General features: G+C 48.0%; 1 protein-coding gene across 1 annotated transcript in view; it reads left to right on the forward strand.

Annotated features, from left to right (window-relative positions):
- Positions 1 to 17,266: 17,266 nt before the first annotated feature.
- YWHAG (tyrosine 3-monooxygenase/tryptophan 5-monooxygenase activation protein gamma) overlaps positions 17,267 to 25,364 on the forward strand; it is a 41,658-nt gene continuing 33,560 nt past the window's right edge. The window contains exon 1 of the mRNA XM_077836320.1: positions 17,267 to 17,418. Within this exon, the coding sequence (XP_077692446.1) occupies positions 17,332 to 17,418 (87 nt within the window). The 5' untranslated portion in view covers positions 17,267 to 17,331. The remainder of the gene's footprint in view (positions 17,419 to 25,364) is intronic.

Raw genomic sequence — 25,364 nt, forward strand, 5'->3', positions numbered from 1 at the left:
TCTATCTATCTATCTATCTATCTATCTATCTATCTATCCCCAGACACACCCAGCATCTATCTATCTATCTATCTATCTATCTATCTATCTATCCCCAGACACACCCAGCATCTATCTGTCTATCTATCCCCAGACACACCCAGCATCTATCTATCTATCTATCTATCTATCTATCTATCTATCTATCTATCTATCTATCTATCTATCTATCTATCTATCTATCTATCCCCAGACACACCCAGCCTCTATCTGTCTATCTATCTATCTAATTGCTTTTGTAAAGCGCCCGTCTCCTTAGTATCGAGGCACAAGGGAAGGCCTGTGTTCGGAGGAAATGCCCCCAGCCAGCAGCCCAGCCCAGCATCTCAGACAGGTGTTTGCCATGCCCTAGGGACTGGCAGCCCGAGGCGATCAGCCTACGCCCTGTATGGAGGATGCTGAGCGCGTGGTGTTGGGGATATTGCTGGGAGGGAGCTGGCTTTCCAGTCCAGGGGGCTCCGTGCGAGGGATGCAGACGAGGGGGAAGCCGAGGGGGGCATTTCACTTCAAGGCGGATCAGGGCCTCAGCCACCCCGCTCTGTCTAGTCACAGCAGCGGCTGCCTCATCTCTCTTGGCTTTGCCTCCCAGAGGGGCGTGGCGTAGGCTGCAGGCGGCTGATTGTGACGGGGACCAGCCCCCGCAGTTAGGGGGGTCGGAGTTTCTTCACAGGCTCATCCCTTAAAGGGAAAGCCTGCCAGCAGCCTGTGCCTGACTGCATGGCTGGGCTGAGGCCAGGGTCCTGCCAGGAGGAACAGAGGGGCCTTCTGATGACCTAACTATCCTTCTCCCAGCTCCATCTCTAAAGTCCTCTGCCTCTCCTAAGGCTGACTGGGCCAGATCCCCCAGTGCCGACTGCAGGCCAGCTGGGGATAGCCCTTACTATCGGAAGCTGCACTCCAGATCCCGTGGCCTCTCCCTGTGGCATTTCCCAGAGCAGTCTGTATTGCCTCAGCACATGGGGACGGGGAAGGGGGGCACACGTTTGCCTCCCGGGACGCCTGGCCCCATTCAGGGTGTGAGTGAAGGGCAGTGATTTGTTCCTTGTCTCTGAATCACGTTGCCCTCCGCTTCTTGTTAAACAGCCGATCCCCAGCTCCTGTGGTAACCTAGCAGCTGATGTGCACAATTACAGAACGGAGTTATGGGCCAGGCAATTGCTATGTCATTATACACTGGCTAGTTATCGGCTGAGTGCTGCTTGGGGGTCAGCAGGCAGTAGAAGTCCAGCTCCAAGGAACTGGCAGCCAGGACTCCTGGGTTCTACTCCAGCTGTCCCCTGAAATCTAGTCTCTTTTCTGTAACTCCGCCACTGTAAGGGTGACATGGCTCTGCCGCTGACTCACTGCATGGCCTGGGACAGTCTCTGTCCCTCTGTAGGGATATTTCCCTATAGCATGGGGGAACTGGGGAGTTGAGTGAATTATCCACAAGATGCTCAGAGGAAAGGAGCTATGGTAAATACAAAACGGGGTTGTGTCTGTCTTCCAAGCTATGTAACTAGGCATGGAATAACATCGATTTTTAAGGCTCTCTCTGTCTCTCTCTGTTATCTACGTCTCCTCATACGTATCCATGTCTCTCTCAGTATACCACTCTCCTCCCTGGCCTAGCTGAGCACTCAGCCATTCAGATGCTCCTTGATGGGCGTGGTATAATTATCTAGAAGAACAGATGGCAGAACGTTTCCCAGAATGATCATCCCCATGGTATAAAGACCGCCCTGGGTCTAGATTCCTCCCCGCCTTCCCCAGAGGTCGCTGCGGGGGAACGTTAAAAAAATGTATTTCTCTCCCTCCTCTTTATTGCTTTTCTCCCCCTTTGTTACTGCCAAGTCATCTGCCAACGCATGTTGCTATGTAATTTACAAGGTGTTCAACGTTTTAATTAGAGATGGGGCTGCAGGGTTGGCTGGAAAGCCAGCCGCACGGGGCAGGCTGAGCTCTGATTCATACAGCGTATGGTGCTCCTGGGGCTGCCCGAGGGGAACTTGACCTACATGTGCCCAGCTCCAATACACTAGAGCCCCAGGCATTGAGGAAGGGGGAGGAGGAAGTAGGTGTATGGATGTAGCCAGGTATCTGGGGTGTAATGAATTCTCAGAGGTCTCAACTTGGGTCTTCCACTGCCCATCCTCAAAGGATCAGAGCACTCCCAGGCTGTGGCAGCTCGAGGCTGGAAAAGAGAGGGGCGAAGGAAGGAGAGAGCGAACCACAGTGACCTCGCCACTGCCCTGCTGAGCTGCCATGCTGTGACCAGTCGGGGCTAGACCAACCAGGATTGCTGCTCGCGATGCTGGGTGACTGGAGAACCTGTTGGGGTATCCCCCACACCCCAGCCTGCTAACAGAACAAGAGCAAGAAAGCAAAGGGATCCCAGGCACCTCCCTCCTTGGCCAAGGGAGCTGATTTCCCATTCCACGCCCTGGAGCCAGAAGGGACCTTACCAGGGCTGGGAATGGCCCAGTGTAAGGGAGCCATAGGCCAGCCCCACCCCCACTGTGTGTTGTGTGTTGGGGTCAGGGGGTGGGAAGCTGAGGCCCAAGGTAGGGGCATGAGTGTACTCCAGTGGGGCCCATAAGAGAGTGGGAGTCACCGAGGCATGTGTAGCTCAGCGACGTCAGGGTTGGTTGGTTGACAATAGAACCTAGAGGTACAACCAAGATCAGGGCCCTATTTAAGGGGGTGCTCCACAAACACACATCTCTAAAGCGCTTGCAGCCTAGAGACAGCGTGGGATGGGAGACAGAGGGGCAGTGACTTGTCCAGGCTCATACAGCCGGGCTGGGGATAACACCCCGGTCTCCCAGTCCTCTATGCACTGGCCCATGCCAGCAGTCATGGAAGTCTAGATGTTAAGAGGTGGGAGATCCCTCTTCGAGCCCCCAGAGGTTGCTGCAAGACTGTCCTTTCGCCTCTCTTTTCTAGTGCTTTCCCTGCTGTGCTCTTTAGCCCCCTATCTAGGGAGGATTTCCAGATGGGTGGGATTGGCAGAGACCTGGTTCTTCCTAAAGACTGAAACCGCAGCGCTGTCTGCCTAACATTCAGGCAATTGGAAGTCAACTTGAAAGAGGACATGCAGGCTATTCCTGGTCTCGGATGGATGCAGGCACCAATTGTCAGCTCTTTTATTCAGGTTCTGATGCCTCCCTGGGCACCCTCGTCTCTGCGGCCCTTCCAGTCAAGCAACATTTTGAGCAGGGGGCTGGACTAGATGACCTCCTGAGGTCCCTTCCAACCCTGATATTCTAGGATTCTATGAACATGACTAACGTATGTCATATGTGGCTCGTTCTCTCTCTCAGCCTTACCCCAGGGGGAAAGTTATGGAAGTTGGGAGTTTGGGCCAAATTCTCTCCTGGGGTCACTCGACTGCAGTCAATGGCATTATGTCAGCTGAGACTTTGGCCCTAAGATCCTGCTCCTATCCTCATGTCACCACTTATCTCGGTGCAAAGGGAGCGTGAGGTGCTGCCCGGTCAGAATGGCAGCGTTTCACACCGACAGTGCACAGTTGTGGTGACCCAACGTGCAAATCGGTGGAGAACTGGGTGCCAAGGTTCAATTTGTGTTTTTATCTTTCCCCCAGATTTAGGCCTTGTCTACAAGGGCAAGTTTTACAGTAATACAGGTATAACTCATTGTGAGGACACTCTTACAGCAGAGTAAGAGGGAATGAGGGAATATATCTGTATAATTACCTTAGGTTATACCAACAAAATGTTCCCGTGTCCACAAGACTTTACCTCCCCAGGTAGAGTTCAGCGGAGAAGAGCTGGGCAAAGGTTTCAGTGAGCAGCTGTTGAAATGTCTCTGTGGGACTTAGAAATGAGCTCCACGGACCCAGTGCATGATCCCTCACACAACCCTTCTCTCCTTGTTTCCTTTTTGTCGTTAACTCGTTAATTACTGTGATTCAAAATACCTTACAGTTAGGCAGTGCTCTCCATCCCAAAAGGATCTGAAGATGTTCTGCAGATCGTACGCAGAGGTCACTTCCCACGCCACTGTAATGCAGCCACCTCTGGGGTGGGACGTGGCAGCTGTTTAGCAGTGCCCAGTTCAGAACACAAAGGAGGAGGCTGAAACCAATTCAAAGGGAGACAGGATGCTGTTGGCCACAGCTAAAAGCTTGGTAGCTGGCGGGGGCAGAATTTTCCTGGCACAGACATAACTTAACATAGGCAGCCCTCAGGAGGCTGCTGTGAAGGAGAACAGCCCCTGAGTGCCCTATTTTTTGACAGGCCGCAGCCCAGAATATGGAGGGCCGGCAAACATGGCAGTGTCGTAGCAGGCTATAGCCCTCTGAGGCCTGATACAAAGCCCAGGAAGTCACGGGGCGTCTCTGCATGGCTTTCGATGTGTTTTGAATCAGCCACTGTGGCTCCACGCACTGTACAGATATATGCACTATCTTACCCTTGGCACCCACCAAGAGGCAGGTACATCGACATTATCCCCATCATACAGCCAGGAGGGAAGTGGGGCTGGGCCTAGCTCTGGTGAATGAGGTAATTCCTCAGCACCGTGCCTGGTGGAGCCGGGGTAGGCTCGTATCAGGAGCCAGGGCTCCCTGATTGCCAGCTGGCCCTCTGCCTCCCCGGAGTAGTGGGCATAGAGGGGCCTGGGTTTATCTGAGAACTCAGACCTGAGTTTAAAGCTCTAATTCTGCGGTGTTTGTGTTGACCAGGCTCTGAAAGGCTCATCCATACCAGGTGGCCATCTGGGGTGTCAGGCCCATATTTGGCTTTGGGATGGGAATGGCCGGAGCATTTTCATCTCAGACCTCTTTGCACTAGACAACCATGAAATCCCAGACGGCTGCAGCACTGTCGTGTGCGGAGAAGTGTCTCTGTAACATGCCGTCAGAGGAGGGTCTATATTTAGTCTCTTGAGGTGACTTACAGAGCAAATATGCCCTGTTTAAAAGCCAAAAGATGATTATTTCCCCCAACTGCGGAAGCTGCAAACTCTCGCTGGGGAAGGCGCAGGCTTGTCTGTTGGTTTGCATGTAGGGATCCGCCTGGGGAAGTTCAGAACCAAGAGGGGCGGATCCTCACTTACAGACAGTCCCTTAACCCCACACTTGTGGCCTACAGGGATTTTCAAGGAGGTGAAAGCAGCTTCCTGAGGATACTCCTTGCACCAGGGGCAAACCCACCCCAGGTAGATCTTGCACCAGGCTTCCACACCAGCCTTGCTGCTAGCCCGTAGTGTTGTGGACAAGAGAGGAGGTGAATATACAACAGCTGCTTTCTGCTTCCCAGTGTCTAGGACAGGCGGTCCCAACAGCGCCAGCATGCAGTGAGCACAAAGGTGGCTTAAAGCCAATTCCTGCCTCCTGAGTGGAACAGACAGAGGTGAATTTCACCCAAGATGCCTAGAAGTTTCAATACAAAGCAGTACAAAACCACCCCAGAATGGGATGAGTCAGTGCTTCAGAGCTGCAGTTAGTAACATATATGGGTATTTCTGACACCTCCTTTCCCAGCATGTAATATCCCTCGGGCAGGGCTTCCTCTTAGATAGCTGCATTCCTTTTTCAGGCCCTGAGCCTGCAGTCGGATCTCCTCTGGCAGGCCCTGATCAGAATCCCAACAGGGCTCTGGATGGGCGCAGGGGTCTGCTCATGTGGATCTGATTGCAGCAGTGGGGTCTTTGTTAGTAAATACAGTATTAGGCTTTCCAAGACATGACAGCTAATTACCCCATTTCACCTTTCAGTGGGAATGTCTCTTGCTTTAGTGGGTTGCTCTCAGATGCTTAGGGGCCTACTCTCCCCTTGAGAGTTTTGCATAATTCCTTTTGATTCCAAGCACACATGAAGAAAAGGGGCTACACCTCTTACATCTCCTTCAATGCAGGCTTTGTCCCCCTTCCCCTCCCAGGAATGGAAGAGCCGCCGAGTCACAACGATAGATTCAGCGCAAAAGAATCCTTCCCCCCCAGCCCCCGCCTGCTCCTGCCGGCACAGACCCAAATCAAAGGATGCAAAGCAGTCATGACAGCATTAGTGTCTTTGAGCTCTGCCTTGCCCCATCCCCCTTCTCTGCCTGTGTGTCAGCTGCTGAACTCTGCTGTCCCTATCTCTGCACTGTACGCCCCCTTCCCCCCCCCCCCGTGACTCACTTCAAAGTGCTCCCCTCTAATGAGCAATCTGAACCAGAAACAGCTGCAGAAGGGGGATGGAACTAAAAAAATCCTATTTTCTTTCTTTCTTTTTCTTTCTTTCGAGTTGGTTGCTCCAACAGTGAAAGGGGGCACGTGCTATTTTTCAGCCACGCAAGGCCCGTATACCCCAGCGGAGCGACTCTAACGTTAGCATTCAGCAGAAAACCACTGTCATTAACTCGATCCAGCTGCAGATTAGAACACTCGAGCCAACAATCTGGCCAATCTGACTGGGTCAAACTGTGGGAGTGAGGCAGATTCCCGGTGGGAGGGAAGAGGCTAGTGGTCAGAAGATGGGCCTGGGAATGAGGACTGCAGCGTTCTGCCTTCTGCTGTGTGACTTTGGAGCAAGCACTTGCCCTCTCTGTAAAATGGCGATAATGATAAATACCTCAGGGGGCAGGCAGGGAGCCTGCGTTCATTTATGCTTGTGAAGTGCTTTGAAATCCTCAGATGAAAGGCCCCATACCAGGGCAAAGCACGATTAATCTACAGACAAGTGGGCTGTTCCAATGCAATCCCTGACAACTGTTGTCTGGTGTTTTCATCTTCCCCTGCCCTCTCAATCAACTCTTGTCTCCGGTGAGGACAGCAGCCCCTACTTTGAGGGATGCTTTCTGGAGCCTTTTTCCTTTCTGCATTCAGTGCATCCACCGTGCACAGCAATGGCCTGTGACTCCTGTTTCGGGCCTGATTTCTGTGAAGTTACACCAGTGCCTACCTGGAGTAACAGAGTGAAGCATCGAGCCCAGAATCTTTACTGAGACGGACCCAAACCAAACCGGGAGGCGGGGGTTGAATCTCAGAAGCAGCCGAAATGGAAGGGGTCAGTTTATCTACACGACCCCACCTCCTCCCCTTTCACAGTCCCAGGCCTTCCCCTTTTCCAAAGAGAGAGGCCAAAGCTAGAGCTGGGAGAGCAGACCTGTCCCCATGCAAGTTCAGTCCTCTCCATTGAGACAGTGCTTGTCCATCATAAAGGCCGACGGTCATGATGCAAATCGCTGAGTGCAAGGAGGTGAACCCAGATCCCACCCGACACACTTCTCATAAGCCGCCTTTTGGTGCAACGATTTGCACTCATCATTGACCTGCGAGTCTCTGCATTTCATTAGGAATCATAGAATATCAGGGTTGGAAGGGGTCCTCAGGAGGTCATCTAATCCAACCCCCAGCTCAAAGCAGGACCAATCCCCAATTTTTGCCCCAGAGCCCTAAATGGCCCTCTCAAGGATTGAACTCACAACCCTGGGTTTAGCAGGCCAATGCTCAAACCACTGAGCTATCCCTTCACCCACCTGCCCCAGTCATCTGAAAGAAACAGATCACTTTGGGGGGTCAGGTCACCAGAAGAGCCTGAAACCAAGGGGACTCTTTCTTTTGCCTTCAGTGGGCTTTGGAGCAAGCCCAGAGCAGGATGGGAAGAGAGCAAGGTGCCCATTTTCTCCATCCCCTTTGTCGCCTTTGAAATGGAGCCAGCTCAATGCTATTGCCCTGTGCTCTGTAGGTGCTGCAAGCCAAGCAGATGACGCCTTTTCTCACTTGCCCTCAGCTCTCCCACCGCCGTGCAGTTCTGTGCTGCGGTAGCAGCAGCTGTATTACTGTTGAGCTTGGGGGCGTTCAGAGCATGAGCTCTATGAAGTCAATTAGCGGGGTATCACCCCAACCTGGCATGTGCCTTGTGTATGGATGGAGGCAACAACAGGAATAAGGGTGGGAGATAAAGCTGGCTAACGGCAACGGCCGGGGACTGTGAATCAGGAATCTCAGCTGTGCCACTGACTCCTTGGAAAAATCACGTCACGTCTCTGTGCCTCGGTTTCCCTCACTTGTAAAGGAGGAATAATACCCACCCAGCTTTGGAAGGCCTTGGAGGAACGGCGCAGTGTACATGCAGAGTATCATTTCTGTTCTGGCTCCTGTGTGAAGCTTGTATCAGAGTAAAATGTTTCAGCGTCCCATGTCACAGACCGCCACTGTAACAGCTCACGGTGAGGGCTGCTGTCATCCGAAGCCAAGAGGCCCCCTGCTATTGTGGATCAAGCACGATACAAGGGCGTGGTCTCATTAAGAAGCCTAATGTCCACACCAATTCAAGTTTTTCCAGCCCGGCTCGAATCACCTGTCTGTCGAATCTGGTATCCTGCCTCCCTGCAATGATCAATGCACATCGCAAGCAGATTGGCACCCTCACATAACATGCCAGTTTGCATGCTGTCCATGTGGCGAGAAGGCAAGTTCCTCCTCATGCCGGTGATCCGTTTACACTCTGCAGCACGAGACTGGAGTATTTCCAGGATTGTCCTGTCTGGCTGGGGTCGTGCCCACTTCCCTCAAGCAACAATCCCAAAATCACTTTGGGGGAAGCTGCAAAAAATGCCATTGTGTTTGCAATGTCTCCTCACAACGTTGTGGTGCCAGGATGCAACATTCCCTGGCTGCACCACAATCATGAGCAGGGTATAAATACCTAGAAAGATAGGAAGCGCATGCAGGTGGATTAGATACAGTAAATAGATCCTGGAGATAGCTAAGCACTGTCACATTGCTTTGGAACGGACCAGGAGGATTAAAGAGGTTGCAACACACAGCTTGTCCTGTTGGGAAGTCTCACAACGGTCATAACCCCAGTATTGTACCGTTTATGTTACTCCGTTCTATGGCATTCCGGGTTTTTCAGATTTATCATTCCTGGTGAATTTTTTGTAAATGTGTCCATAAAATGTCTTTTGAGGATGCACTGCCTGGAAAAGTTCCCCCATGAGGAGATCAAAACCCACAATCATGAGCAGGGTATAAATACCTAGAAAGATAGGAAGCGCATGCAGATGGATTAGATACAGTAAATAGATCCTGGAGATAGCTAAGCAGATAGATCAGACACTGGCAGATAGATTAGATAGGAAATCTGTCCTCAACATGGGACTTAATGTTCCAAAATCTGCTAATGAGATGATGCTCCAAGCAAATTAATTAGTGTTTCAGCCTCTTGGGAAACCCGTACTGCTGACCCGCTGGAGCTGGTGTGAGGAGATAAGAGTTTTTGATAACTAAATACCATTGGCTTGCTAATGTATCTGGGCATTTGCAGAGACGGTTGTGTTAAAGGCCTGTTCCTGGAGTACCCAGCATGGTTGCCCAAGGAGCCCAGTTATCAAACTCTCTTGTAATGTTTGCAGCCCACAGGCGTTTAGCGCTAGTGAGTCCAGTGGTGACCTCCTACAGCACCCCATCATGAGATGCCTGGTAAGTGGTGCAAAGGATTCTGGGAAATGCCGGAGAACGGAAGGCTGCTGACATTTAAGATGGACATAGGGAAAGTCCTTTGAAATTGGAATGGGGACAGGTAGGGAACCTGATGGGTCACCAGGTGGGTTGGCAAGAAGGCAGGAGAAGTGGAACAGGAGCACCTTGGAACAACCCTGAAAACACAATTCCTGTACTCGCAAAAAGAAAAGGAGTACTTGTGGCACCTTAGAGACTAACCAATTTATTTGAGCATGAGCTTTCGTGAGCTACAGCTCACTTCATCAGATACATCTGTATCTGATGAAGTGAGCTGTAGCTCACGAAAGCTCATGCTCAAATAAATTGGTTAGTCTCTAAGGTGCCACAAGTACTCCTTTTCTTTTTGCGAATACAGACTAACACGGCTGTTACTCTGAATTCCTGTACTTTTCTTACTGTGTCCAGGGCAACCGTCCCGAAAGAGAAGGCTGCAGAGACAGCCCTGTTGACCTTGACCTGATCTTGGAAGGTTTATGCTTGTGTTAAATTATATTTGAGAGGGAAGCTAGGGTGCTTTAAAGATGTTGATATTAAAGCTGTGATACAAGTAGGGAAGAATAAAATGTAACAGTAGGCTTTGCAATATGCTGGAGGCCTAGCAGGGCCCAGGAGGAAGCAGTGAGCTTAAGAATGCTAGGGTCACAGGATTTAGCAATAAATATCTTGTGATAAATCATAGAATATCAGGGGTGGAAGGGACCTCAAGAAATCATCTAGTCCAACCCCCTGCTCAAAGCAAGACCAATCGCCCATTTTTGCCCCAGATCCCTAAATGGCGCCCTCAAGGATTGAACTCACAACCCTGGGTTTAGCAGGCCAATGCTCAAACCACAGAGCGATCCCTCCCCCCTGCAAAAGCCAACCACAAAAAGAACAAAACCAACATATTTCTAATAGAGTTTTGGTAGATGTAACCATGAGGTTAACTGCTTTAGCATGTTATAAATGCATTGATGCAAATCGCTTGTGTAAGCACTCGGAACCCTAATCATGGGCCCCTGGACTACCATACATGGGCAGGGGGTTGAGACTTAATCTACATATGGCCACCGGACACGTGCAGGTGTATAGGACAGGGGTATAAAATAACATGCAAGTCCAACCTCTGGTGGGCACATTGAAATGACTTAATGGCAGAAGCCTGGCCTGTCACATCCCGCTTAAGATGTTCTCCACTTCCTCTTCTTCTTCACTTCTAATGGTCTCCACAAGGTTTGGGAGAACTAACAATACATGGGATCGTTCTGTTGCATTTATCTTATTCATTTATACTTTATTCACTTATAGTTGTTTGCACTAAACAAAGTCTCCATGTCTCACTGGGTGTCTCACCAGTCTCAATTCCTATTATATTTCTTATGGAGCTGCCTGAGTAAAGAATCTGTTATTAGTAACTTGTGCATTTTGCAACCTACATTAATCAAAGGGCTACAGGTGTGTAAGGGGCCTCCTTCACAGGAGTGAATTTTACTCTCTGCGTGTGTCTGACCCTATGAAGTTATCTGGATCCTCTCTGATTCTGCCACTGACTTTGTATTACAGGGCAGTGCTGGTCATTAGCATATAAACCACGTGATTCTTTGCACGTCCATGGGGCTGCCCATCTGAGATTAGAATCAGCTTGCCATTTTTCACTCCCTTGCTGATTACCTTTCCTCAACTCACATCGCGCGTGGTGCTGCATTGTCGCTGGCTTTACCATCTTCAGCAAGTGGGTGATGGGGGGGCCAACAAGGGGGAAGCTATAGCCAGCTCTCCCTCAACATCCAGCCTGAAGAGCCGGGGATGGCACAGTCCCTTGGAATTCCTGGTGGAATTTGGCACACAGAGGCCAGATGTGCTAACCCACCTTCAGAAAGGAGTAGGGTGTACATGAAACAGCTCATCAGTGGGTACACATTTTCCTAAAGGATCTGCTCTAGGAATTTTGGGGGCAGTTCTCTGGGCTATTATACAGGAGGCCAGACAAGATGGTCACAGTGGTCCCTTCTGGCTTCGGAATCTACGACTAGGGAGAAGTTACTGCTGGGGTCTCCAGAAGCCATTCCGGACACTCTGCCCCCTACGAAAAGGGAGAGCGACACCACCTCAGACCCGCAGGGGCTCTGGATTCCTTCACTCGCCTCCCATCTTTTCTGTTAATGGACCGTTTCTCAGGCTTCCAACTTTCCGCCTGTTGGGATGCAGAATCCTGAAGCTGCCTTTGAACTCTAGCTGCAAAAGTCTGGGTCAACGGCCAGTAAACAGTGGTCCCCTTACGCTCCTGCATTCCTGAATGTTCCTATTTCTCAGGCCCAAGAACTGCCACCGAGATGCTTCAACGAGAGACTGTGTTGCGGCAGTGGGCAAAACAGAAGGCGTTAGCTCTGCTCAGGGCATTAGCTTGTAAACTGTTTGGGGCAGAATGCTTCTGTTGGTTCTGTGGTTTTAGCAAACTGGAGCAGAGTGGGGTCCTGGTCCCCAAATCGGGTGGCCAGGCCTTGTGGCAACAGATGTAACATTGAGGTACCAGCAAATTTAGAGATAGAGGCACATACGCACCTTTTGCAGGGCTTCCCGTGAGGCTGTTGCCACAGAAGAACTGAAGATCCTCTGCTGGTTGTGCAGGAGATTGTTCCGAAGTGTCATCCCCAAAAACTCTCTCGCTCACACACACAAACACACGCCCACATACACACAGAGTGAAGGAGTAACAGCCATACAGTGCCTGGAGCAGGATTGTTGGGGTTTTTTTTGCCCAGCATGAAGGAATTGCAGGGTACTAGGGGAATCAAAGCATCAGCATGAATCTCTCGTCGCTGCTGAAGTTAAGGGGTGATTATCTCCGGATAACCTATCAGAATATTAAGCAGCCAATCAAAACAAGCCTCCATGTTAAAGCAGGTTGAGAATATTCCCGTAATATGTCACAAGCCATTTACCACAAGCAACATGAGAGGGGAGAAAATGTGAAGAGACGACCTCGTCTCCCAGGCCGCAGGAATTAACGAAGCTGTGCATTTGGATGCTTTTGAGTTATTTTAATAGTGTGGGCAGAATCAGGGTTATTAGGCCTTTCGGGGGGATCTGCTGAATATACATTGGAATCTTGCAAGTCTTCTGGTTATTTGTAACTTTCTGTACCAAGGCATTCATTCAGAACAACCAGCAGCCTTGACTTCACTGGCCATTCTCTGTTCTCAACTATTCTTCGTGCAGCCTCAAGGCATTGGGGTTGCATCTGTGTCATGGGGTGGAATCTGGAGATGAATGTTCATTGACCAGCTTCCAGAGCTTCCTCCAAGTTAAAACCTTTGTGAACAAATTGCTGGGAAGTTGTCTGGTCTTGTGAGCTGGTCACCAGGCAGTCCTGAGTTCTAATCCCACCTCTGGCCATTTTCAATGTAGCCTTCATAGAACCACTTAACTTCTCTGCCTCAGTTTCCCTATCTGTAAAATAAGATGAAGGCTATTTCTGTATCCACCTACCAATGGTGTTATCAGGATTAATTATAGAGTGTGCTAGAGACATATTCAAACAAGTTCCCTGCCCTGAAGGGTTTACAATATAAATAGTACAATCTGAGCTGAAATATTTTCTATGAGGACTTAATTTCTCTGCAACGTGATGTTTGTTTATCACTTTCATGCTATGGCCTGAATAAGTCGATGTTTTCACAAGATGGGACAGATCCACAGGTAGCGTAAATTGGTGGAGCTAGAGCAATTTATGCCTGTTCATGAAGCTGCTGTCCTGTCCGCTTTCAAATCCTTCCTCCAGCCCCATTTCTACCACAGTGTCGCTGGGAAACTGACTGCAGACATAGATGGCTGGGATTTATCTTTATGTTAATATATGTAGACATCTCTGCTTATTATTATTATTATAATAAATAATAAAACTCAAATCTACCTATGGCCTCAATCCTCCAACATTTACGCATGACTCTACTCCTGCATGTAGTCCCATTCACTGCCAACTGCAATTTTTTTTGGGGGGTCCACAAATGAAAAAGGTTGAAAACCACTGCTCTAAAACCTTATTATAGGAAAGAATACACAAGGCTTTGTAAAAGACTAATCAATTGCTATTCTGTAGCTAAAGGACATTGTAAATGTAAACAATAGCCCAGGACTGTGGGTGTCAGCAGCCTACAGCTCAGGGTGGGCTTGGAAGAGACGACCTCGTCTCCCAGGCCGCAGGAATTAACGAAGCCGTGCATTTGGATGCTTTTGAGTTATTTTAATAGCTTTTAATAGCTTTGGGGGCGGGAGCTGCAGTGTCAGTTGGTACATTAGCTAGACTTACCTCTTCTAGGGCCTAATCCAAAGCCCACTGAAGCCTGAGGTGCATCCGATGAAGTCAGCTGTAGCTCACGAAAGCTTATGCTCAAATAAATTGGTTAGTCTCTAAGGTGCCACAAGTACTCCTTTTCTTTTTGCGAATACAGACTAACACGACTGTTACTCTGAAGCCTAAGGGAGTCTCTCCATGGACTTCAGTGGGCTTTGAATCCATCCCTCAGTGCTTAAGGCCAACATTTCCATTGACACCCAAACTCAGTAGCCATTTGTGAACATGCTGGTCTAAGTGCTCAAGACATCAGTAAGAAAACACCCTGCACAGGTGTGTAGCAAGGGAAGAGGAGCCCTGCCCCATCTTCCGTCACACTGAGGGCCCTTTGGTGTTGGTTTTTAATTTATTTTTCCTGAGAATGTATCGGCGTTTATTACCACACCAACAAAATCAGGTGAAAATCAGGACAAAAAACTCTTAATAATTTGTCTCGGTAAATATCGGGGTTTATTTTGGTGGACAGAAGGACAGAGGAAAATTGATTCAGTAGATTAATGCTTTGGTGAATGGAATTCAATGTGGTTTGCTGCAGAATTAACAGAGAACTCAAAACACAATGCTACCTCAGAATTTAAGAAAACAATGTATCGCTAATCTCCAAATAAAACTTTTCGCTTGAATAAACAGTTTTCTGTTGTAGACTCAGATCTATTAACCTATAAATATTGACATTTAATAATTGGGCCACATCATCTGCGGCGCATCCACTCAGCTCCATCCTTTTCTCCTGTTTTTGCTTTTTCAAAACTTTCAAATACTTTTGAGTGTATTCTGGTACAGATTTTCATTTTCTTCCCATTTTAGTCTGTCAGATCTTTAAACCATTATCTGCTAGCAGCTTGAAATGTGTACGTGATGTGCATGCGAGTCATCACTACGTTCAGATGCACACGCACTTCAGAGCTTGTGTGCGCACCTGTTTGTTTATTGTGTGTATCTTTTAGACTAATACCTAGCCTTCCTTCAACAGGCTGCTTTGCATACACACACCAGCTAATGTATTATCGTACTACATATATCTCACGCAATGTATTGTATTTTCCTAATAAAACAAGTTGTTTTTTAGATATTTGAATGATACAAAAGTAGGGTGAACATCGGAAAAAAGCGAATAATACTATTTGTAAAGCCCAGGATATTTTTTGGTAAAAATGGGTTTAAACTGAAAACGAAGGGGCTTGTTATAGCGCATCTCTGTTTGTACAGCATCTAGCACAATGCGGTCCCAGTCTATGACTAGGGCTCCTAGGTCTTACTGTAATACAAATAAATAATACTAATAATAATCATTCATATACAACACGGGGCAGTAATTTCCCCCTCTTGTCCATTTATGAATACCTAGCAGTATATGTTTATATAGAACTATAAATGGGGTGAAACCCTGGCTCTGGATTAGGGTCTATGAGCAGACCTGGCCAACTGACCAGCCCTTCCTGGCAGGGATATAGAGTAAGACATGATCACTCAAATACTGAGAGGGCCTAGTCTATGAAGGGCTTTATATGCAAGTATGAAGACTTTGACTTGTGGCTTTTGGAATAGCAGTAATCATGTAATTCATGGGAGGCAGATGCAACCGACTCCCTCAGTCCCTGAGGAGCGTGCAAGGTGCTATATTCTGCAGCCATTGTAGCTTGCTGATCAGTCTGAGGGAAGCCCAGTTAGGATTGCCAGCAACAAGTTGACTCAGCAACATCATGTTATCATATGGTAATACGAACATCATGATGTTGCTTTTTAGCACTGTGGGACAAATTGCCAAATTACAATGATACTTTACACTTCTGTAACAGTGTACTTTTCATCCAAGGATCTCAAAGCACTTCACGGGCATTAATTGAGCCTCCCAATTCTCCTTTACTATAGCAAATCAAGTATTGCCAGGCCCAGAGGCCCACAAGACCGGCCCCCAGAATCATGAGATCACCTTAAAAATTGTGAGATTGGGGTTCCTTTTGTTTGCATTCTGTTTTGGGGCCTTTAGGAGATACTCTGATCATTTTTTCAAGCTTTTCTCTGCAACCATGAGAGATAGAAACTCTTTTTTTTGAACGCCGGCTGAAATTCCCACTTTTCTGTAGGATTTGGGGCATAAAGAAGAACACCACATATGGCGAGACTCATGACAAAATCATCAGAGATGGCAACTCTGGGAGTCACAGAAATGTTAAGTGACTTGCTCAAGGTCACCCAGGAAGACAGTGGTAGAGCCAGGTATAAACTCCAACCCTCCTGGCAGAACAACTAGTCAGCATTTCTTCCCTGTAATGGCAACGTTGGATGGTCCTTAGCCATAGTTATAATATCCCAATATGGTGTGGCATGGAAGTGAGGAGACGGGTTTCAAACTTGGCTTTGTCAACTGAGTGACAGCGGACAAGTCACGTAGGCCTGAACTTTTGAAAGTGTCCACTCATTTGAGAGGCCTCTGGTTTTGGCTGCCCAATTGGAAACGCCCCCGGCCTGATTTGCAGAGGTGCTGAGCGATGAAGTTAACAGGAGCTGCGTGCGCTGCACCCCTCTGAAAACGAGGCCCTACACGTTTCAAGATGGGCACCCAAAACCTGCAGCGCACGCAGCTCTTTGCGCCTCATCTTCCCTTGCTCTACAGCGGGGGGCAATGGTGCTTTTTGAGGCCTACAGACAACTGGGGATTTTCAAAGGTGCCGAAGGGACTTAGGTGCTCAACAACCATTGATTTTCAGTGGGGTTTAGCGGCTGGCTCCCATGGGCTTCTTTGACAATCCCGCCACGCCAGATGTAAGCGTGATTACGGGACAGTCTCCAGGCAGGAAGCACCCACACGTTAGGACCGGGAGGTCCCAGATCAGCCAGGCGCCCAACTCCCATGGCCGGCCAGCGCGTGAGGGTGGGGGAGAGCGAGGGGGGCGGGGCCTCGGAGAAGGGGCGGGGCAAGGGTGTTCGGTTGTGTCCGGTCGGAGAGTTGGCAACCCTAAGCCGGGCCCATCTCCCTGGAGGCGGTGGCGGGTTACCCCGCGTGGGGGCTGCTGGGGTCCCTGAGCCCCGGGCTGTGGGGGGAGCGGCTGCAGCCGGTGAGTCAGCGCTCGGGCCCCGCCGCCGAGCCCCACAGCCTGGGGGTGCCACTGTGAGGAGAAAGACTGTGAGCGTTTGGGGGGGGGGCCCTCCCACTCCTCCAATGCGCCCCTGAGCGGGGTGCGCTGGGAAATGGCGTCTTGCGCTGCAGGCTCAGGCTGAGGCCCGCGAAGGCGGGGGCGGGGAGAGAACTACAACCCCCACAATGCCCAGCGCGGGAGAGGCCGGGGCGGGGGGGCGGCGCCGGAGCGAGGCGCGCGTGCAGGGGGCGTGGCCGCAGCGGGGTTGTCCTGGTCGCGGGCGGCGCGCGCACAGCAGCCGGGTGTGCAGCCGCCGCCGCCGCCGGAGCCTGAGCCGCCTCAGCCGGAGCTGCCCCGCCGCCGCCTCTCCCGCCGCGCCGCCCGCCCGCGAGCCCAGCCCCGCCCGCCCGCCCGGCCGGGAAGATGGTGGACCGCGAGCAGCTGGTGCAGAAAGCCCGGCTGGCCGAGCAAGCCGAGCGCTACGATGACATGGCGGCCGCCATGAAGAACGTGAGTCCTGCCTCCCCTCCCCCCGCGGGGCGCGCACCCCTGGGTGCGGGGCCGCCCCCGCCTTCCCCCTGGGGCTGCGGTGTCCCCCCCCTCCCCGGGCGGGGCGCCCCCGAGCCTGGCGCCGGGGGCTGCCCCGAGGGCTGAGCGTGGGTCGTGCTTTGGGGGGGTCCCCGCTAACGGGGTTCTCCCCCCCACAAGTGGCCTGCCAGGCTTGTGCCCCCCTTTGCTCTTCCCTTCTACCCACCCCCCTTTCTGGGCGGGGCTGCCCCCCGAGGGTCCTTTTACCCCTTCCCGGGCCGGGGGGGGGTCGCTTGCCCGCCCGCCCTCCCTCCCTGTTTTCGGGGTTTGGTCTGCGGGGCTGGGGGTGTCGTGGGGCAGCGGGGGGCATGCCTCGGAGAGGGAAACCTCCACGCCTTGCTCCTGGGTGGGTGGCTGATGGCGAAGCTATTCCGTCCCGTGGGGGTGCGGAGGGCGGGTCGGAGGGCTGTGGCTTCCCCAGCGGGGTCCGAGGAGCCCGGGAGCTGTGCCGGCGCGGGTCGCTTTTTCCCCTTTCTCGCCCTGCCTTGTGTCTGGGCGGTGCCGCTCCCTGCCAGCTTTTCCCATTAACTCAGCTCGTCTGCGGGCCCCCCCCCCCCCCACTACACACATCCACCTCCATCCCCTGCCACCTCCCTTACCCTGCTTCTCCTGGCAGGTCTCAGGGAGCCTTCTTCTGGAACCTGAGATCTTTGGATCCTACCTATAAAAACCTCATCTTAGAGATTGACGTGTACGTTGTCTCTAGCACCCGATCTCACTGCTCCATTTAAATTGCTTTCTTAGAGGTCGCGGTGCTGCTCAGGGGAATTCACGATTGTGTGTGTAATTTATAAATAATCACACTGAGGGACTTTTATGCATGGCTTTCCCTGTAGCTGTTAAACATCTCTCAGTTTCTCTAATGCATCCCTTTTTCATGTCTTCTGTCCTGTATTGTCCTGTATTTGGGAAGAGCGTATACCTATCTCTTCAATGATCTAAGTTTAAGTTTATTTTTATTACATTTGTTTCAAGATTTATGGATTTAGCCTTATTTTCGTTTTACACTCTTAAAATAAAGAGACTGCATTTATCAGACTGATCTGATTTGTGATACTTAATGTCCCTTATTAATAAATGCAGACATCATTTGGAAATCAATAAGTAAGAAATCACTCTGATCTGATCTTGCAAACAAAGCAATCGTGGGAGGTAGTATCAAGTCATTCCAGAAGATTCTGCATTTGTCATATTGCAGAGAGGCTAGACTGGGTGGAGGGAGGGAGGGGTTGCTTTAAAGGGGAAAACTGTTCTTTATATTTGCCTTGTTAGTCAGGTCTGAGCCTTTAAGAGAAGCTGGGGTGTCCTCCCTTGCTGAAGAAAAGTGAATGCTGATCTTGGAATGTCGCAGTCTGTCTAGGATGCAGCTCTCTGTGCCTATATTGCACCATTTTGTCAATAGTCTTCAATTTTTCAATAGACAGAGTTGTCAAAACCTGACTGAGAATGGGAAAGGAGGAGATGTATCAAATGAAATATGGAAAAATCAGAATAAGATAATAGCTTGACAGTACTCAGGGATTCTAATATCTGATGTTCCTCTCTACTGCGATATGAATTTTATACAGTTCTGTGTCTGTACTGATGGCTTCAGTTATCAGTTCAGGGCAGCTGCTTGCTATGAGTGCAAGTATTAAACCTTATTTTATATGGGTAATGTATCTATTACTATTGCAAAGCGGAGTGTAATATGGCTGAGGACATAACAAGGAGTAGCCTTATTGCAATATTTCCATTCCTGCAAAAAATTGACTAGCACACGTACACCAGTTCTAGATTTAAAAGAAAAATTCTCATTTAATCAAGGAGAGGGTGAATCTTTTATTGACCATCACTGAAACAGCAATTTGGGATAATGCTGCATCTCCAGTTGATGCAGTTCAGCCATTAGAAACTGATTCACACTAGGGACTGTTTGTGCTAAAGCCTCTTACTTCAGCAAACAAAAAGAGGAGCTTTGTTCTTACAATACTTGTAAAGTACTGCTTAAATTTGAGCTCAATTCCATCAGTGGATGTCACATTTAGTTATGCCTGGTATTTGTCCCATCCCATCCCCCAACTCCAGTTGTGCAGGAGGCTTGTGACCTCACGCTCATTTCCGTAGCAACACATATTGATCTTTCTCAGTGAAAGAAGCTGCAATGCACCCAGGTGGTAGCAAAGAGGATGCAAATTGCATATATTCAAGGTAATGCTGAAATGTAATAGTACAGTGATCCAACTGGATTGATATTCCCTGCAGAAAACTACTATTAGGTCTTTTTCAGTTGTCCTTCCACAGTTGGTGCCTATCACTTCCTGACAGGCAAATAACGAGCTTTATTACATCAAAATTTCATATTTGCTTCCTGTTGTACAAAGCAGTTTTATGATAAGACGTTAAATATTTACAGTGGCTCTTCTGTTAGCGGAAACTCTTTAAGTAGAGAGCAATAGCTAAGAGTGAACAACAGATACTTGAAGTATAATTGCCTTTTTAAAATGACAATTCAATTTTTGAATGGTCATCAGTAACTTAATGACTGATTGTATGTGATGCAGCTTCCAGTTACCTATTTAAATGAGCCCAACACATCCTTTTGGGAGTTCTTAAATGCAGTCATTCTATTAAGGGGTTCAGAATCAGTTTGATACAGTAGAGTTCTTCTGTACTCTTGAAGCCTTCTGAAAAGACTTAAAATAGAAAAAATGTACTGAATGAAAATGCAGTCATCTTATTATTCAGTGTTTCAACACTTGACTTTCTAGTAGGAACCATCTTTATTAAAAGCAGGATTTTTAACTTGCTAAAACCATTGAACCCATTGATGCACTTAGGGCATATGCAAACAGAACTTATTAGTGATTCTGTTTAAGCAGGTTAGTAATACTATTTAGTCTTTGAGCTCATTAGGCTTATTGAGATGTCCCAGTAAAATGGAGTATACTGTGTTGCATTTGCCATGGAGGATCAGGATAAAACTGTATTCATATAAGGCTCTTGATCAGTCTCTCTTTGGAGTAGTCTCTGTATTCTTCTAACTATTCAGTCATAATGTCAATTTATAGCTTGATTTCTAAAAAGCCAGCTAGATAAGGTTGGTTGTTCTCCCTGAGTAGGCTACTAAGACTTGGAACAGATCATCAGTATGGGCACTTAGGAACCCTGTCAGTGCCTTAAGTGGAATGAGCTTTTTTTGTCTGAATTGGGCCTCTAGGAGGCTAACCTAACTTACCTTAAAGCTTACTGTTGTACAGCTGCTTATGCCATGATGGATCGATCAATACCCATTAGGTGTAATGGAGTGGTGACGCCTTTGCAGGCTTTTCTGAGGTGGAGTCCTTCCAACCATCCAAGTCATGTGATGCTTGAGGAATTGTCTGCTTTTTGGTGGGTACATCTATACTACAGTTTTCAGCCTGATCATTCCACCTGTCCTGCCAGACGGGAGTGTCTTTCAGTGAACACTGACTATCTGTAAGAAACTCGCTTTTGAAGGACAGTGTTTGGAAGCATTTTAAGGCTTCAGGATTGTGATCTTTGTATTCTTCAGTGTTCTGTGAGCAAAATTTTTATAGGGACTGCATTTATGCAGCATGTAATAAGAGCAGTCCAAACTATCTCCCTGGTTCTGTCTAGCTTCAGTCACTTCTTGTCTCCGATAACATTTTTAATCTCCCAGGAAATTCAGTTATGCCATTTTAATACTGAATCACCTTCATATTTGTTACATTAAGAGAAATTTATTTGTCTTCACTTACTAAATTAACAAATCCAGCAATAGACTTTTCAGGGGATGGAAAGTTTGGGGAAACTAATAAACCCTATGTGAATGTTTCTCTTAAAGCAGGTGTCCAAAATATTATTGTTACAGGAAATCATTAAGCTGTGTCTAAAACCACACAGACAAGTTGACAGAAAGAATGGATTTAGGGATGGCTTTAAAAGTTTTCAGCAAATGTCTCTTGTTCGCTGGTGACTCCCTGGTTACTTGATTCCAGGTATCTAAATGTCTGTATTACATAATAGTATTAGGCTATAGTGTGATAGTCTAGTAGTAATCTATAGTACTATAACTGTACATGCAGCATTATACAAATAGATAAATACTAGAGATTACTGCTGCTTGGAGCTTACAATTGCTGCTGGATCAAGAACATAACACTAGTAGACCACAGTGTGTGGGTAGGACATCAGTAAACATGAAGTACAAATTGTTCTTGGGGAGAGGTTTGTACCTATGTACCTGCTGTACTCAGCTTGAGTGAATAATTTCCAAGTTTCTCATTGGTCCTGAAGAGCTCAAATTTTAATTGTGCAACAAGTGTTTGGCTTATCGGAAGGCCTCACGGAAGAAAAAAAAATACTAGAAAGGGATGTGGAAGAGTGGTTGACTAATATCATAGAGGCTGTTCCAGTCTTAAGGGTCAACATGGAAAAAACATACTAAGTGTGGAATGACTAGGCAGGAGTAAATTGGTAGGCATGGGGAAGGAGAAACCTAGAGCCAATATGTGCTCTGGAATGGAGCTGTGCAGAACCTGGACTGCGAGGGTGACTAATTTTTAAATCTTTTTGGCTTCACCAAACTCAAGGGAAGTGAAAGAATGCAGGAGGTGATTTTAGCCACACCTTGGAGGGAAGCACAATGAGAAGTAGGGAATTCAGAGGGGAAGTGGGTTTAGAGGATAAAACACGAGGTGAAATAGGAACTGTTCGTGGTATCTGAGTAGCATCTACTGGTGTATACTGAAGCAGTAAGGTTATAATGCATAGGCACCAGGGGCAGAATCAAGGTTACAGTATAGCAGACAGCAAGTAGTCTTAATATGACTTCTAGAGAAATCTAGACCATTATGGTTGTGTAGCTAAAGTCTTAAATGTGAAAGAGCCAAAGCTGTTTGCATAGGCACAAGGGGCATAGTTAAAGTTCTGTGTATTACAACTCTTCCCTGTAACCTTAGCGTCTGTTAACGTGTACTAGTTTGTTAGGATTTTGTGAATACCATTGATCTTTTTTTATACACAAGGTATCCACAGCATTCATTGTGGATAGCTCACCGGTGAGTGAACTAATGTTACTATAGACCATAGTTGAAGTTCTCTGAATTCTGCAGATGCAAAAATCCTCTTGTGGCTCTTTTTGCTGAGATGATACAGGTATTGGCCATCTTGGTTCCTGTCTGCCACAAGAAGGGGTCTTTCAGCAGGCATGCATCATAACTCAGTGAGGTTGCTATGAGCCCTAAGAAGGAGCTTCCAAATAGTTAGGCTTCTGACAAGGCACTGAGCTTCTGAGCCTGATATGCCAGCAACCCACTCCCTGCGAATTATAAGTTTCTCTGAAGGCTTCACTTCTATGCAGCTGTCTTTTTTTTTCTCTGAACCCCTTTGAATTTCTGGTCCCATCTTTTCCTGCTGTTGCCTTGCATGATTTCAGTGCAGCTACGAAAGGGGTCATGGTACACTGACCCTAAATGCTATGGCAGAGCTACCTAAGTCTTTATGAAACTCCAGTATTGGATGCTATGGCAAATTGGGCAGCAGCCTGAACTGCATGGAGCATAATTTTACTGAACTAGCTAAAAATGAAGAAAAATCACTTTCTGAATGTTTGGCGACCTATTTTATGCAGCTGCAGGAATTGAGAGACATGTTGGTGGAATCTGCGTGTGGAAAGCTATGCCGTAATTATAGCCTCTTTCACTTCCTGTTTTTTGTGCACTTACATTCGTAATACTGATGGTAGACTGACATGAAAAAAAAATTCTATATCTAGACATGATCTGCTAATTGGTTATCATGTAATTCCCTCAAGTCGTAGGCAATAACACTCATGTAGGTGGTACTTGGTATTGCTCAGACAGTTGGAATAAGTTGTAATATGGAAAAAACAGGTGGGGCAACACTCAAACTCTACAACCCAACTAATGAAGTATTTGTTTGCTTTAATGTAGCAAAGACCTACAAAAAGAAGCAAGGTAGCCCAATAGAGCCACAGACCATCCTACTGTCATTGAATCATAGAATATCAGGGTTGGAAGGGACCTCAGGAGGTCATCTAGTCCAATCCCCTGCTCAAAGCAGGACCAATTCCCAACTAAATCATCCCAGCCAGGGCTTTGTCAAGCCTGAGCTTAAAAACCTCAAAGGAAGGAGATTCCACCACCTCCCTAGGTAACGCATTCCAGTGTTTCACCACCCTCCTAGTGAAAAAGTTTTTCCTAATATCCAACCTAAACCTTCCCCACTGCAACTTGAGACCATTACTCCTTGTTCTGTCATCAGCTACCACTGAGAACAGTCTAGATCCATCCTCTTTGGAACCCCCTTTCAGGTAGTTGAAAGCAGCTATCAAATCCCCCCCTCATTCTTCTCTTCCACAGACTAAACGATCCCAGTTCCCTCAGCCTCTCCTCATAAGTCATGTGTTCCAGTCCCCTAATCACTTTTGTTGCCCTCCGCTGGAAGTTTTCCAATTTTTCCACATTCTTCTTGTAGTGTGGGGCCCAAAACTGGACACAGTACTCCAGATGAGGCCTCACCAATGTTGAACAGAGGGGAACGATCACGTCCCTCGATCTGCTGGCAATGCCCCTATGTATACATCCCAAAATGCCATTGGCCTTCTTGGCAACAAGGGCACGCTGTTGACTCATATCCAGCTTCTTGTCCACTGTAACCCCTAGGTCCTTTTCCGCAGAACTGCTGCCGAGCCGTTTGGTCCCTAGTCTGTAGCAGTGCATGGGGTTCTTGAGGGTTAGTCTATATTTTTATAACATTAAAATAGGTAAATACAACCCATGGGTTAGTAGTGATCTTCTCTGTGCCTAGTCCACAGATGATGTGGTTGTGTTACAAGTCTGCTTGAAAGCCTGGCTCATAGCTCAGGTAGAGACAGACTTTTAGCTTTGGAGTCCTAGGGTCTACCAAGATGTTTGCCTCAGCAAACATAGCTACTCTGTTGCTTGTCTGCCTTAAGTACTTTGTTCAAAGCTGGGTACTGTGTGGCTAGTTGACACTTTGATTTTTGCCCATGTTCAAATCCTTTTCCAGGTGTACTAACAGCTTATTTCACAGAACAGGTAACCACACACCACTGCATAAATAAAATGGGGGCAGGAAATCTCTCTACATAAAAATACAAGATCTTAAACTGGCCATCATCTTCAGCAACCAAAGCCTGGAGTCTTCTACACTTGTTTACCTCCCAGCAGAACTCCCCTGACTTTAGTTATTTAACATGTACATCTTGGGAAAACCTACAGATTTATTTGCAAGACGGAAGAAACACACTGGGTTTGCCTTTGAAGACTGTACCTGGCTGCCATACTCAGCAGCACTTCAGTACAAGTAGCTCAGCTAACAGTAATGTTATAAAACAATAAGTGGTTATGATAGAGTTCATAGATTTTGAACCTGAATAACATTGCAGCATAGCAAGGCAGGGCTAGATGTAGACAATGTTGCCTTAGATAAAGGAGACTCCGCAGGTAGTCAGGCGCTGTTGGTGGTGACTGGGTGCAAGAGTGAGGAGGCTCTGTCAAGGTGAGCGTAGCATTACTCTTGGGACTTGCTGCATCAAATCACCCTGCCAGTTAAGGATGGCTGGTTTACAAGAACTGGAGACTCTTGCAGGTCACTGCAACAAGCTTCACCATGACATGCATATAAAATCACTTCTTGGTGTATGGACCCTGTAAAGATGTGGAGGTCACCCCAATGTACCCCCCGCAGTCAGGTGCAGGCCGCAGGTGAACCCTTCCTCTGTTTTCTTTCATCTGGGTATAAACAAGTCCAAGCAGGCTTTCCAGTATTAAAGTGCTCTCTTTAGAAGGTCATCTTACTTAATGGAAAATGACAACACAACAACCAAAAGCTTTACT

This window comes from Eretmochelys imbricata, chromosome 17 (assembly GCF_965152235.1).
Source record: "Eretmochelys imbricata isolate rEreImb1 chromosome 17, rEreImb1.hap1, whole genome shotgun sequence".
Taxonomy (NCBI): domain Eukaryota; kingdom Metazoa; phylum Chordata; order Testudines; family Cheloniidae; genus Eretmochelys; species Eretmochelys imbricata.